The sequence below is a fragment of the Ovis aries genome, chromosome 17 (genome assembly GCF_016772045.2).
Source record: "Ovis aries strain OAR_USU_Benz2616 breed Rambouillet chromosome 17, ARS-UI_Ramb_v3.0, whole genome shotgun sequence".
Classification (NCBI taxonomy): Eukaryota; Metazoa; Chordata; class Mammalia; order Artiodactyla; family Bovidae; genus Ovis; species Ovis aries.
The window spans coordinates 69,962,216-69,976,901 of record NC_056070.1 but is presented as its reverse complement, the minus strand read 5'-3'; the positions used below and the strand labels follow the sequence as shown (position 1 = coordinate 69,976,901).

The 14,686-nt window shown below is 50.7% G+C and overlaps 1 protein-coding gene across 4 annotated transcripts in view; it reads right to left on the bottom strand.

Annotated features, from left to right (window-relative positions):
• LIMK2 (LIM domain kinase 2) overlaps positions 1–14,686 on the bottom strand; it is a 52,074-nt gene that overhangs the window by 25,695 nt on the left and 11,693 nt on the right. For all 4 annotated transcript variants that reach the window (XM_060401325.1, XM_060401326.1, XM_027956811.2 and 1 more), the window contains exon 2: positions 13,391–13,490. Coding sequence is in view for 2 of the 4 variants with exons in the window: in XM_027956811.2 (XP_027812612.1) it covers positions 13,391–13,490 (100 nt within the window). In the remaining 2 variants the exon portion in view is untranslated. The remainder of the gene's footprint in view (positions 1–13,390; positions 13,491–14,686) is intronic.

Sequence of the window (14,686 nt, the reverse complement as noted above, 5' to 3'; positions counted from 1 at the left end):
CCAGGGACGGGTACTCAGGGACCTTAGCCGGGGAGCAGCGTCACCCCATCTGCTGGCCGTTCTCCCTGCCTCTGCTCCCCTTCTACTCCAGCTCATTTTCCACACTACAGCAGCAGTCAGCTCTCAGGAAGGTGAGTCCCAGCAATTCTACTGCTAGAAATTTTGCCCAGAGAAATATTCCTACAGATGTGCCGAGACACGTGTTCACAGCATGGTTTAATACTAAAAGATGAGGAACAATGCACGTGTCTATCAGCAGGACTGGGCTAAATCCAATCGCACATCCATGTGACAGAATACTATGCAGCCGTTAAAAACAATGAGGGAGACCCTAGTCCTGAAACAGAAACTGTCCCGGATGAGGCGTCATATGAAAAATCCAGGCGTCGCAGAGAATGTGCAGACTGATCCCACTGTTTCAAAAGTCTGCATACATAATCCGTAGCGATCGTGCTGGATTCTACCGCATGGCTAATCGGTTTCTCTCTAGGGTAATGAAACAAGCAGCACAGATGAAACAGCATTCATTTTCTACCTTTTTGATACTGCTTACATTTTTTTCTTACACTTAAGTGCTGCGCATATATATATATATATTTTTGTTTTGTTTTGTTTTTTTGGTCTGCTCCAGGTCTTACTTGCAGCATGAGGGCTCTAGTTCCCTCACTAGGGATCAAACCCGGGCCCCCTGCATTGGGAGAGAACAGTCTTAGCCACTGGGCCACCAGGGAAATCCCTAAGTGCTGCTTTTTTGGGCTGTGCTGGGTCCTTGCTGCTGTGCACGGGTTTTCTCTAGCTGTCACTAGCAGGACCACCCTCTGGTTGTGGTGCGCCGCCTTCTCTTGTTGCAGAGCATGGGCTCTAGGGCACATGCGCTCAGTAACTGTGGTGCACAGGCTTAGTTGCCATGTGGCATGTACAATCTTCCCAGACCAGGGATGGAAACGGTGTCCCCTGCATTACAAGGCAAATTCTTAACCACTGGACCACCAGGGAAGCTCCTAAGTGCTGGTTTTTAAAATGATAAATGGACAAAAACAAAAAGAAGTCCCACAGTTTAGAGCAAACACCTCACACACTTTTCCTAGCGCTCCTGTCCAAAGCTAAGCCTGCCTGGGCGCCCTGCACGGGGGGTCCCCAGGCTGTCTCTGCAGCTTCGCTCCTGGGGTCACGGCTCTGGCCACCTCCTCCGCTCCACCTCCTGACCCAGCCGTGCAGGCTCTCCCTGGGTAGTCCCCAAGCCCTTGTTCCCTTAGCTCCCTCTGCAGCCTCCTCTGCCCCCGCTGGCAGCTGTCTCCTTCCTTCTCCAGGCCCACCTCCCGCAAAGCACTCTATCTTCTCGGGAAGGGGATTCCCTGATGCGTCCTCAAGCACATCACATACAAGAGGGATTCGGAGCCTGTATCTGCCTACCTCCAGATTGAATATGTGAGGTCCACACCCGATGTTCACAGACACCTAGTAAATGGTTCAGGAACCCTGTTATGAGCAACTTCTAGACTGCTGATGAAAACTAAGGTTTATAAAGTGTATTCCATTTACAGAGAGCTTTCAAGCTCATCATCCAGGTCAGTCCCTGCAACAACCTCTAAAAGAGTATGTACAGCACAGACAAGGCAAGGGAAACCAACAGATGTTGGCAACCCATTCGAGTTACTGTGGGAAGCTCAGGGCTGAGATTAAAAGCCGGGTCTGCCGACCTCCAGTCCTAAGGCCTTTCCTCAACAGGAGCCCAAGTGAAGTATTCAGAAATCCGGGCTCTGCAACAACACAGGGCCCCAAAGTGCTGGGTACCCTGAACTTCTGCCTCCGATTTCTCCAGGTTTCCTGCCCACATTCGCACTGTTAGGATGTCACAAAAGATTTTATCCAATGCCTTGTAGAATTCAAGAGGACCCAACGAGAACATGAAGTCAGGTCTAACGAGTCACGATGGATCCACGGCTGCTGAAGCCCCTGTCCTAAGTGTTCACTGCCCACCTATTCCATCATCTGCAAAATTCCACGGAACCTCACTGGAATTCATCCACAAAATCCCATCAGGACTCTGTGAAGGAGTCAAGTCAAAAAGATTATGAGTACTTTTTCCAGGATCTCTATTTTTCTTCATTTCTGAAAACCAGGCCAGTTAGCCATCTCCATTCTTATTCACGATTAGATCTCCAATGCCTGGAACACATCAGGTATTAACAATTATACAGTAACAAGCAATTACACCCGGGGGGATTACCCCATTCTGCACAGTTTCTCAAAAGTTACTAACAGCAGTTTTGTTCCTACACCCATAAGGTCCCCCCACCCCCGCCTTTCTTTCTTCAGTGTATTGAGGAATAATTTTTCCATCTAAACACATTTCACGTGACTGGGTACCCTTGTATACCTTGGGCTTTCCATCCTCCCTTCCGAGTCAAGGGGCTGGACTCTACATCTAAGGCTCTATTCAGATTTCTGTGCCATCTGATTAAGCTCGGTGCCAAGGACTGTCTTTCGCCCTACGTTTGTTAACACGACACCACGTTCCAGAAGTAGCGGACACTTGGCTCCCTTTCTGTAAAACACTGACCGAATTCCATGAGCCCTTTACTGAGGTTGCCTTGCTCACATAACATTTTAATTCTCATAATCCTGTGAGGTTGGGGTGTAACAGCTCCATTTTACAGACAAAATACTGAAATTCAAAGAGAAGGTCATTCAAGGTCACAGGTCTGAGAATAGGGAGAGCTGGGATTTAACCCAAGACTTTGGATTCCAGGAGAAAGAGTATCGTCTCCTTTGTACTTATGAAGAACTGAAGCTCAAAGAGAAGGTCATTCAAGGTCACGGGTTTAGGAATGGGCAGAGCTGGGATTTAACCCAAGACTTTGGATTCCAGGGCCAAGGCACTAAAGTTGCCTCGAATAACTATTTTATACTTGTTCTTTGATTTATAGCGGTGTTTCTGAAACCATGGTTAAAAGAACAGCAGCATGAGACGCCCCTGGGCAGCTTGTTAAAAATGAAGCTTCCTGAGCCCACCCCAGGCCGATGTAGTAAGAACTGCTGGGAGCCAGCCCAAGAACTGCATTCTGCGTAAGCCCCAGTGTTTCCGACACAGACTGAAGGCACAGCTTTCCTCTCTCCTGTGTGCTCTTCCCTGTGATTCCATCCTATCCTCACACAAAACCCGAGAGGCAGGCAGGACAGATCACTAGCATCCCCTGCTACAAAGGAGGAAACGGCTACCGGCAGTCTGGTCATCTTCTTATTCTGGACGAGTAAAGGAAGGCTTGGTGGCTGACACCCTGCGGAGTCTCGGCTCATTGGGGACGCGCCTCTCCTGCCACTGTTCTTACTCATCTGGAACCCACAGTAGCTGCCCCTCTCTCGTCCTCAGTGACACTGCAGTGTTGCTCAAGGTACAGTGGGGAAAGGTGACTCCAGAATAGAGGGTCATCTCATGAATAGGCCACCTCTGGAACTGAAACAAGTTAACAAAACAAAGCACAAGGGCTGACAAAAACAAAAACAGGGACTTCCCTGGTGGGCCAGCGGCTAAGACTCCATGCTCCCAATGCAGGGGGCCCGGGTTTGATCCCTGGTCAGGGAACTAGATCCCACATGCTGCAATTCAAGAGCCCACATGCCCCAACTAAGACCTGGCTCAGTCAAATAAATAAATATTTAAAAAACCAAAAACAGCCGGTGCTGCTGCAAGGGGGCAGAGTGGGGGCCCCCCAATCTAACCAGGATCACTACTGGGTAAGGCAGGACCAGAAGGTGACTGACATGTAGAAAACCACTCGGATAATCCGGCCTGAGGTACTGGGAGGTTTTTCCTAGTCACAGGGAGGAGGATGGAGAAAGACAGCCTGTTAGTACTCTTCCAGCATTGCCCAAGGGAGAAGAGGTTCTAGCACCATGGGCTGGGCTGTGCAGAAGGCATGCCATCCCTCAAGGCTGCAGCACTGTTGGCTTCAGACTCTAGAATGGCAGTTCCAGATGGAGGTCTTATTCCATGCCCCCATGTCAGAAGAAGTGCTCTCGCCCGGGAGAACACTGCAAAGCGAAGAGATAGTGATGACGTGTGCCGGGCGGGCTTTATCCAAGAGTCCAGAGAGAAAGGTGGTCATTGGACAAAAACATGGCTCACCAGACAGACCCCAAGTGCCGGCTGTGTTCTTCGCACTCTGCCCAGCTCTGGGATACGAAGATGAACTACAAGCAGCTTCAGACTGAGAGAATTTCATACTCGGGGAGTGAGGATAGACACGTAAACAGATACTGACGGAGCCACGCCTGAGGTTATACACGGAGAATAACAGAAGGAGAGTCTCCTCTGATTGGTGGGGAGGAGAGCGGGTGCATTTGGGGAGGCCCCTCCATGAGGGATTGGCTGCATCTAACAGGCTGATCGCCAGGCAGACAAGAGGCCCAGCTGAAGGAACAACATGTGCAAAAGCACTGAGGCGGAACAGAGGAAGGCCCATCCGCCGCAGCACCGGGCACATGTGAGCGAGCGAGCAGCGGGAGGCTGGGATGGCGAGGGAGGGCAGCGCAGACCACCACGAGCCAGGTCGCCCACGGGCAAGAGGAGTCATCAGAGGCATTAAGCAAGCAGAGGCTCTCAACCAAGAGAACAGGAAGACTGAAATACAAAGGGAGTGCTGGTCCTGAGCGGCCAGTTCCTCTCCCATTATTGGCATTTGTCTCAAGTCCACGGCTGGCTGCGTGTACATCCACTGAAGCCTGCTGGCCAGCTAGTGTTCAATGACGGCAGAGCACAGCTTCACCCTCAGGCCAGGTCTCCATCGAGGTGGTCCTTTCATTCATTTTTTTACAAGTCGGTTTAGGGACTCCCCTCGTGGTCCCATGGTAAGGTACAGCACTTTCACTGCAAGGGTGAGGGTCCAATTCTTGGCCGGGGAACTAGTATTCCACATGCCGTGTGGCCAAAAAAAAAAAAAAAAAAAGAAGAAGAAGAACCCAGGAAGCTGAATTAGGCATCAGAAAGCGGCAATGTGAGCATGACCCTAAGATAAAGGGAAATGAAGAGTCATGGAGAGAAATGTCATTCTGGGAGTTGTGAGCTAACCAAACCAGCCCTGCCTGCAACAAAGAAGTCCCTTCTGGTGACTAAACCCAGATTCAGTATCTCTGTGTGGACACACGTCTAGTTTTGCCTGGCTTTTCACTTTCTGCGTCACTGCTGGACATTACTCTGCTGACTCTTCTCTTTAAACATCACTTATTCTGGTTGTGCTAGGGCTTTGCTGCTCTGCAGGCTTTCCTCGTTACAGAGAGTCGAGGCTACTCTCTAGGGGTGGTGCAAGGCTTCTCATCACGGTGACCTCCCTCGTGGAGCAGCAGCACTGGGGAGTGCAGGCTCCAGCAGTTGCAGCTCACGGGCTCTAAAGCACAGAATCAACAGTTGCGGTGCACGGGCTGAGCTGGTCCGTGCCACGTGGGATCTTCCTGGACCAGGGATCGAATCCATGTCTTCTGCATTGGCAGGTGGATTATTTACCACTGAGCCACCACGGAAGACTTCTATTAGTTTTTAAACTAATTTTAATTGAAAAAAAATCATTACTTCTTTAGGTATGTTCAGTTCTGTCAGTCACTCAGTCGTGTGCGACATTTGTGACCCCATGGACTGCAGCATGCCAGGCCTCCTGTCCATCACCAGCTCCTGGAGCCTAGTCAAACTCATGTCCATTGAGCTGCTGATGCCATCCAACCATCTCATTCTCTGTCGTCCCCCTCTCCTCCTGCCTTCAATCTTTCCCAGCATCAGGGTCTTTTCAAATGAGTCAGCTCTTTGCATCAGGTGGCCAGAGTATTGGAGTTTCAGCTTTAGCATCAGTCCTTCCAATGAACACCCAGGACTGATTTCCTTCAGGATGGACTGGTTGGATCTCCTTGCAATCCAAGGGACTCTCAAGAGTCTTCTCCAACACCACAGTTCAAAAGCATCAATTCTTTAGCGCTCAGCTTTCTTTATAGGCCAACTCTCACATCCACACATGACCGCTGGAAAAACCATAGCCTTGACCAGACGGACCTTTGTTGGCAAAGTCATGTCTCTGCTTTTTAATATGCTGTCTAGATTGGTCATAGCTTTTCTTCCAAGGAGCAAGCGTCACCAATTTATACACTGATTCCAGCCCTGGGAGACACCTGGCTCCCTGGCAGCTACCAACAAGCAGATAACAGTGACAAGTGCTTGCTCTGCCAGCCCCGGTCCCACCAGGGCCACGCACAGCTTCACTCACTCACCCCCACAGCCATTCCAGGAGGCAGGCGGTAGGCTACCTGCTCCATTCCACAGATGAAGAAACGAAGCACAGAGAGGGCGAGTAACCTGCTCAAGGTGCCCAGCTAGTAGATGGCAGGACCAGGTTTTGCCTCCATGCAATCTGGTTCTAGAGTCTTTCTTAACTACCACACAAGACTGCTCCCTTTCCACACGGACAGCCCAGGTGTCCTTCACCTCTTGTCATCCGCATGTCCAACATGAGCTCAGTGGTGACACACGACAGGTAAAAAGCCCTGTGGTCCCCAACCAAGTTATGCTAGCAGAGTACAGATCTGAGGATGTCATTGAGGAGATGATCGAGTGAAGAAATGCGAGCTTGAACCCACAAAAAAGGCTTCAAAGGGAAAGGCCTGTGAAACAGGGGCCATGACCGATTCTGCAGCAACTTCCCCGAGACATCCATTCTTCATCCAGGTAGAGATCGAAGGATGAGCAGGTGTTAATTAGACCAAAAGAGGGTGAGGAGGCATTCCAGGCAGAGCGAACAGCAGGAACAAAGTCCGTTCAGTAGAAAGAAGAGCGGGTTTTGGACCTGTGAGGAGCAGCAAGGCTGAAGCAGAGGGAACAGAGGCTGTGGGGCGAGGCCAGGTCACAGGGGGCTCTACAAGCACCCGAAAGGACTGCGGCCTTGATCTAAGAATGCTAGAAAGTTGCTGAAGTGTCTAAGGCAGAGAGATGAGAGAATGTGATGTGGTCACACTGGCTTGTTGCCCCCCCCCCCCCGCAGATCACCCACTCTGGCTTCTCTGTGGAGAATGGACTAGGGGTGCAGAATGACTATGGAGAGGTAGATGTCTACTGGAGTCATCGGGTGAGGGATGGCGGTAGCCCAGAACACAGTGGTGATAGGAGCAATGGAAAGAAGTGGAGGCATTCAAAGCTGTTATATTACTATTCAAAGAGATAATAATAAAGCTGGCAGGCTTGGATATGCGGATGACAAGAGGTGAAGGACACCTGGGCTGTCGCTTGGGCAGTGGGCGGATGGTGGCACCATTCAACGGGACAGGTAACAATGGAAAAGAAGTCAGTTTGGAGGGGAAGACTGAAGGTCCAGCAGGGTCTGAGATGTCCATGATACATCCAAAGGGACATGTGAGGTTGACAGAAGGACAGCTAGTCTAGAACTCAGTGGAAAGGTCTGGACTGCTAGTTTCATCAGTGTGTGGAGTATACGGTCACTAGTGAGTGCAGGACAACAGGAGCCGCGGGGGTGGGTGAGGCCCAGGGAGGAAACAGTACCCGGAGGGGCGGCAGCGTTTCAGAGCTGGGTAGAAAGGGGTGAACAAGCCAGAATGACCAGAGAGATCGGGGGAACTCGGGGAAGCCAAGGAGAGGGGCCGCTTCCAGAGTGACTGAGACACCAACAGCCAGCACTAACACCTGTTGAGTCCTGATGAAGGCCAGGCAGTGCTGAGTGCTCTGAGTGCACGGTCAGATTCAATCTGCACAATGAATGACCTTCTGAGATGGAACCAAGTCACTTCTTTATAGAGGAGGAAACTAGTGAAGAAAGATGAAGGCAGCGACTCAAGAGGTGCTAGGATGGAAACTCAAGCAGCCTGACTGCGAACTCTGGTTCACTTACCACCTCCAGCGCAGCTCAGGAGGCCAGACAAGATGGACTGAAGACTGGCCGGCAGACAGACTGGTGGGGCTGTCCTCTGGACCAACAAGGGAACGTTCCAGGGGAGAGACACAGTGGAAGCCAGACTAGAGCCCACTGTTAAGAATGCTCCAAGCTAGGAGACCAGGCCAAGAAGTTAAGTCTGTGTCCCCAGCAGCAGCCAACTGCACGCTTTAATATAGTAGGTGATGCTCCAAGTGAAGTCAGAATGGCTAACTAAGGACCAGAGTTGCCCCTGCAGCTGCTGACCCTGCGTTGCCCCATCCTAACGCTCTCAGGGCTCTCTGATCCACTACGTCTGTGATGCTCACAGTGACTTCATGAGGTGGGTAACTTTCACCACATCTTAGAGATAAGATAATGATGCTCATCTTAGCTAAGGAACTGGGGCCACAGTTACACAGCTGGCCTGGCTCAGTTAAAGCTCAAATCCAGGTCTATTGTTCCTTTGTGGAAATCACAGTGGAAACAAGACCCCCCGCCACCACCCCAAGCCAGAGAGACCTGATTTCAAATGTCAGCTCTGTGTGACCCTGAGCAAGTCACCTATCCTTTCTGGGCCTTTCTGTTTTAGGACAACATGGGGTTGCAGGATTACTGTAAGACAATCTAAGTGAAACCGATTCAATCAGACAATCTAAGTAAAACTCCCAATAAAATGCTTAGTAAATATCAGTTGTCCATCCCTGGCTCCCCACAACCCCTCTCCATCTCTGCCCCAATAGCTGCTGCGGGGCTTCTATGGGATCTTAGTTTTCTCTTTCCAGAGAACAGAGCAGGATTAAGGCACACAGCTCTGCTGCATACAGTCCCACCTTGTCCACGATGGAGTCCCCTGTGGGGGCAGAAGGCGGCCCAGGTGTTTGCCCTTTCCCTTCCTGGCGTGGCAGGCCGCAGGCCCCTGACCGCCCGCCTTAATGCCCTGCTGCTGACGGTTTCCTTAGAGATAAACTGGACAAACGGGGCAATGGGCATCAAGGGCTTGAGTGGCAGCAGCACCAACAGCAGGGGGCAGAGTTGCTCCACTGACTCCCATGCCCAGAGCCCTTTAACAGCACTTTGTTTCCACTAGAGCTCTGGAAGCCTTTGAACAGAGGTCCTTCAATGTTAGCTGATACCATCAGCGGTTTCTTTTCACCTTGACTTTACAGAAGAGGAAATCTAGCCTCAGGGAGGTTAAATGACTGCCCCAGTCAGGAATGCAAAGACTCTGGTAAGCGAGGAGGCAGGACACCTCGGTTCAGATCCCAGCTATGCCAGCTACTACTTCTGTGACTGTGGGCAAGTAAGCTCCACTTCCCTGTATTTGTAAAATAGGTTAAGACCAGCACCATCATTATTAGGGTGCTGTGGAAATTAAATGAGATAATGTACATGAAGTGCTTAGAACAGTGTCTGGTGCAGAGTGAGCACTCAATAAATGGTACCTGTTGCTCTAACTATCAAGCTACTGTGCTTCTGTGGATGGGGGCGTGGGTGCTCTCAGAACCGCAGAAAACCCTCTGTCGTCAGCCAGCCCATTACACCACAGTCGGTGGCTACGTCTGTGATTTCTTCACCGGCCTTTCCTGGAGTCACAAATTTAGAGGAAATGGTCTGCAGCTTGACAAAGTGACGACAGCTTTCTATCTGCGGCATCCCTTTTCCAGAGCTCTGCCTTTAGCAAATACTTCTCGAAAGAGAAAGCTCTTCATAGCCCTGAGGAAGAAGGCCCTGAGAGTGAGCAGGAGCCCTATGGGGGGAGGGGGCACGGTGTTTCCCTCTGAAGATGATGTCAGAGTAGGTCAGACAGAAGAGTTCTAGGTCGTGGCCACGAAGACCAGCAGAGGCAGCTTTTCCCTCCTCCTTGGCCAAAGGTCTCTGACAAGGGTGAAAAGGGCAACCTTCAGAAAACCCGTCACCTGCTCTGCAAACATGCCAAGAGGCCAGGTCACCACTCACAGCTTCTTGCTTTAACCTCAGCTACAATGAGTGCCAAAAAACAGACGCTTTCGAATTGTAGTGCTAGAGAAGACTCTTGAGAGTCCCTTGGACAGCAAGGACATCAAACCAGTCAATCCTAAAAGAAATCAACCCTGAGCATTCATTGGAAGGACTGATACTGAAGCTGAAGCTCTAATACACTGGCCACCTGATGGGAAGAGCTGACTCACTGGAGAAGACCCTGATGCTGGGAAAGATTGAGGGCGGGAGGAGAAGGGGGCGAGAGAGGGTGAGATGGTTGGATGGCATCACCGACTCACTGGACATGAGTTTGAACAATCTCTGGGAGACAGTGGAGGACAGGGAAACTTGACTTGCTATAGTCCACGGGGTCACAAAGTCAGACCCAGCATATCGACTAAACAACAACAAACGGTGTGTGGCCCAGCTGCTTTCCTCCCCAGCAAGAGGGGGCCAGTTTTCCAGAGAGCTTCAGAGAGAAGGGCTCAGCTCTAGAACCAACAGCACTGCTCACGGAGAAGGAAGGTTGGAGGAACTTAAGAGTCCAAATGGGCCCACTGCAAAGGCTGAGGAGAGGAAGCGGGAGGGGTGGTCACCAAGCATCCAGAGACCAGGGGGATCCTGGCCAGGCGCCCGCCCGGCACCAGCACAATTCCGGACTTCCAGGAGGTTTGTCACCTGGCCCCCACTGTACAGCCGCGGTTCCCAGCCTTAAGTGATTTCCTGTTGTCCAGGGAACCTGAGAATCTGGCGGAAGGCCCTATCGGAGGCAAGATTGCGGATGTGGCTGCAGACAGGGGATGGGCTGGTGTACGAAGGCGAGGGGAGGAGCTGGGCCAAACTCCAGCAGTTTCTCCATTCAATATCCAACCCCACCCTGTGACTAGGAAAACAAAGGTGTGGGGGGAGGGGAGAAGAAAAGTCATTTCCTTTATTGTAACTAGAGCCCAGCTGGGTAAAAGCGGGGCTGGGAGTCACAAAGAATGGATTTTCTCTGGGTAGCTGCTTCTGGCAGACTTGAACCCAGACACTCTGAAATCAGATGAGCTGGGGTGGCAGAGACCGTTCAGGCTGAGGCCTTGTGCTCCTCGTAACCAAGGTCACTTCTAGAGTCAGAAAGAAAATGCAGTCTTTCTAAGCCCTGAAAATATTCCTCCAATTTGGGGCAACGTCAAATTAGCAAGATCGAAGCAATCAATCCTAAAGGAAATCAACCCTGAATATTCACTGGAAGGACTGATGCTGAAGCTCCAATACTTTGGCCAACTGATGCAAAGAGCCGACTCATTGGAAAAGACCCTGATGCAGGGAAAGATTGGAGGCGGGAGGAGAAGGAGGCGACAGAGGATGAGATGGTTGGATGGCATCACCGACTCAACAGACATGAGTTTGCGCCTACTCCAGAAGCTAGTGGAGGACAGGGAAGGCTGGCGTGCTGCAGTCCGTGGGGTCACAAACAGTCGGACAGGACTGAGTGACTGAACAACTACAACAAATCGGCTCCAGAGCAGCCAGTCTCCTTAGGGCAAACCGCCAGGCTCTGTCCGAGGGTTCCACACCATCCACTTCATGGGAAAGCTCAGGAGTCAGGAGATGTGCCCCGTCAGTAGAGCGAGATCAGAAGGATTCTGTCCTTGAGGCAAAGCTGCAAATAGGAGACTGAACTGAAATATTCTGCTTCCCCCACAGGCATGACATTGGTTTAATTGCCAGGGTGGTTCAAAGTTAAAGTACACATGTGCGTGTAGGGGAATACAGACACACTCAACATAACACTTAATGACAACTATTGATTATTAATGGTTTTCTATGTGTCAGGCGCTATGCCAGGGACTTTTTGCAGGTCACTACATTTAATCCTCTTGAACAACCTTGTAAGACGAGAACTATTCTTTTCCCCATTTTACAGATGAGGTACCTGAAGCTCAGGGAAGTCACTGACGGCCGATTAATAAACTGCAAAGCCAGGGTTTGAAAACAGTTCTCTTTCATAGCCTGCACTCTTTGCCACCAGGATAACATACCTCACTTCTTTGTGAGCGTGTACTTGTGTCTGTCTCATACACACACACACAGCGCACTCTAACAAGCTAGCATCTCACCAGACCTACTAGCGACCCAAGACTTCAGTTCTAGAGCCAGCTCATTTCATGTAATTTTTGTCTTTCTCGTTTCAGGCCTTGAGTCTGTGATATGAAGGGGCTGTATCATTCAGAAAGTGGTGCTTCTAGTTATAGGAGAATCCAGCAATTCTCCTATAGCTTGTTCTACCCATTCTTGCTTATTTTGGATAGAACATATCCATACAAGTAGGAAAATGGCAGGAACAAACGTGACCATGTCGGCTGAAGGCCGAGGAGAGTTCCAGCCTGGGAACTCACAGGGCTCTGATGCTGGTTTGGCTGAGCTGTAAAATGGAAGGGCAGCCAGAGGCCCCTGAAGCTCTGACACTCTGCTCCTATCTTACCAAAGAAGCAAAACGGAAGTAGAATCAACCTCCCTGGGGATAAGAGAAGTAACCAAGGCAGTCAGATGCACAGCCCAAACTGGCGAGCTCTGAGTTAGAGCTGAAAGGGCAGGAAAGTGCTCCAACCCCTCCAGAGGCCAGAGCCCTCCAGGCCAAGCCCCCACGCAGTTCCCTGGGCGGAGGCAAGTGCTCAAAGGTCAATTCAGGAACTTGCTATCAGCCCAGGGGATGCTTTGCTGTGTGTGGGAGCTGGAATTCACGGCACGTGGTGCCTGTCTGCATTCTATCTCATTCTCCGTCGTGAGCACAGCCCTGCCGCTTCAGACCACAAATGCCCACCCAGCCTCCTGGTGAAGAATGACTGCAGGCCAGGCGCTGGGTTACACTTTGTATTATACAAAGACAAGCTCCTACTCTTGAGGATTCCAGCCATTCAGTAGGTACCTACCATATTTGACTTCATTAGATCTCAACAAGTCTGTGAGAGAGATGATTAACATCTGTATTTTCCTGATGAGGAAAAGGAATCTCAGAGAGCAGGAACAGATCCGACATTAAAGGCTGCGCTGTTTTCAAGAAACCAAGCTTTCTCCAAACAATCATCTAAGAGCCACTGATATAACAGAGTTAATAACAAAAAGCAGGAAGCTAGGGAGGCATCTGGAGTGAAGAAGAGGTGGCTGTGCCAACAGCCCTCAAGGCACCCGTGTAATCAGAAGTGCAGGCGTAGGAAAGCCACGCGTTCTCATCCTCAGTCTCCTCATCTGGCCAGATAAGGGTGCTGGGACACCCTGAAAAGGGCTCCCCCCATCCCCAAACCTCCCACCTCTAGCCGTACCTGGCCCACGTGCCGTTCTTCCAGTTCCATCTGGCATCGGGGGGGCCACACCTGACCTCTGCTAACATGCACTTCCTGGGCACCTCCCTCTGCCCCCTGAACACCACCCCTCGAAATGGAATCTCTCAAGTCAGAAGCTTGTTCTGTATCTTCCAGAGGATGAAGGCCAGTGCCTAGCCCGCAGGGCACTGGTGAAGACAGGCACATGGACTCACTTACCGGAAGCAGGAGGAATGCCAGGCTTCACTGACGGTCCTGTACAACCGCTGGTTGGGAGCAACGTGGTCTCCACAGCCCTGACACCTCCAGGCATCTTCACCTGCACACAGAAGCAAGGGGTTCAGAGGCTGAAGAAGCAGGGAGTGCGGGGGCAGGATCCCCACCTTGTAGAAGACAGGGTTAACAGACTCTGGTGCTGGAAGGGCTGAGTAATGCTCTGCTCCACGCATGGTTCCCTCCTCCACAAGATCCCTGCCGAGCAATCATCCAGCTGCTCATCTCCCCAAGGACAGTGACTCCATGGCCTCACAAGCAGTGGCGTTCCACTTTTTAAAAAATGGTCCTGGCACTTCCTTGGTGGTACAGTGCGTAGGAATGCGCCTGCCAACACAGGGGGCCCGGGTTCGATCTCTGGTCCAGGAAGACTCCAACTAAGCCCATGTGCCACAACTACTGAGCCCCCGTGCTCTGACTACTGTGCACCTAGAGCCAGTGCTCCCCAGAGCAGCCCCCGCTCACCGCGACCAGAGGAAGTCTAAGTGCAGCAACAAAAGACCTGAAGCAGCCAGCAAATAAATAGATAAATATTTTAAAAGCCGGTTCTGGCTGTTCCTATTTTTTACTGAAACAAAACCTGCCTTTTCCTTCCTTTCAGCCCATGCTCACAGTCCTGAGTACATGGAATGAACAAGTCTCTTTCTTTTCGGGTCGGCCTTTCCTACAACTGTCCCTAGCCAGCACCCAGAAAGGTCTGCTCTCTAGATTACACAAGGTGTGGCCTTGTCCTTCTCCTCAAAAGCCCTAGTTGTGCCGATTTCCCATCACTTCGTCCAGGAGCTCATTCATTCAATCAGCATCATGGGTCTTTTCACTGGACCTGTCGGTCTAAGCTCTACACTGGAGGCTGTTGGATAAGTCACCTTGCTCCTGAAAGAGGAAATGCACTGGAAAGGAAACATTCTTCCATATTGTATTTTTTTTTTTTTAACTGAGATGTTATTTCACATCAAAGTACTTAGTTCAGAGAAAGAAATTACCAGTACAGTAGGAAAAGAACAAACATTTCATGAACGCCTCCTACTTGCCAAGAACTGTGCAAGGTTCTTTCACAGACCCAATCTCAATTCTCAAAACATACCATGAGACAGATATTATTATATTCATTTAATGGGTGAGGGAACGGAAACTTGGGGCTGAGGGTGAAGCTCAAGCAGCAGCATTAGCACCCCAACTCAGGTCTGGCTCACTTTAAAGCCTGTACTCTTTCTAGTTCCTGCTCATTCTGCTCAGGGGAGC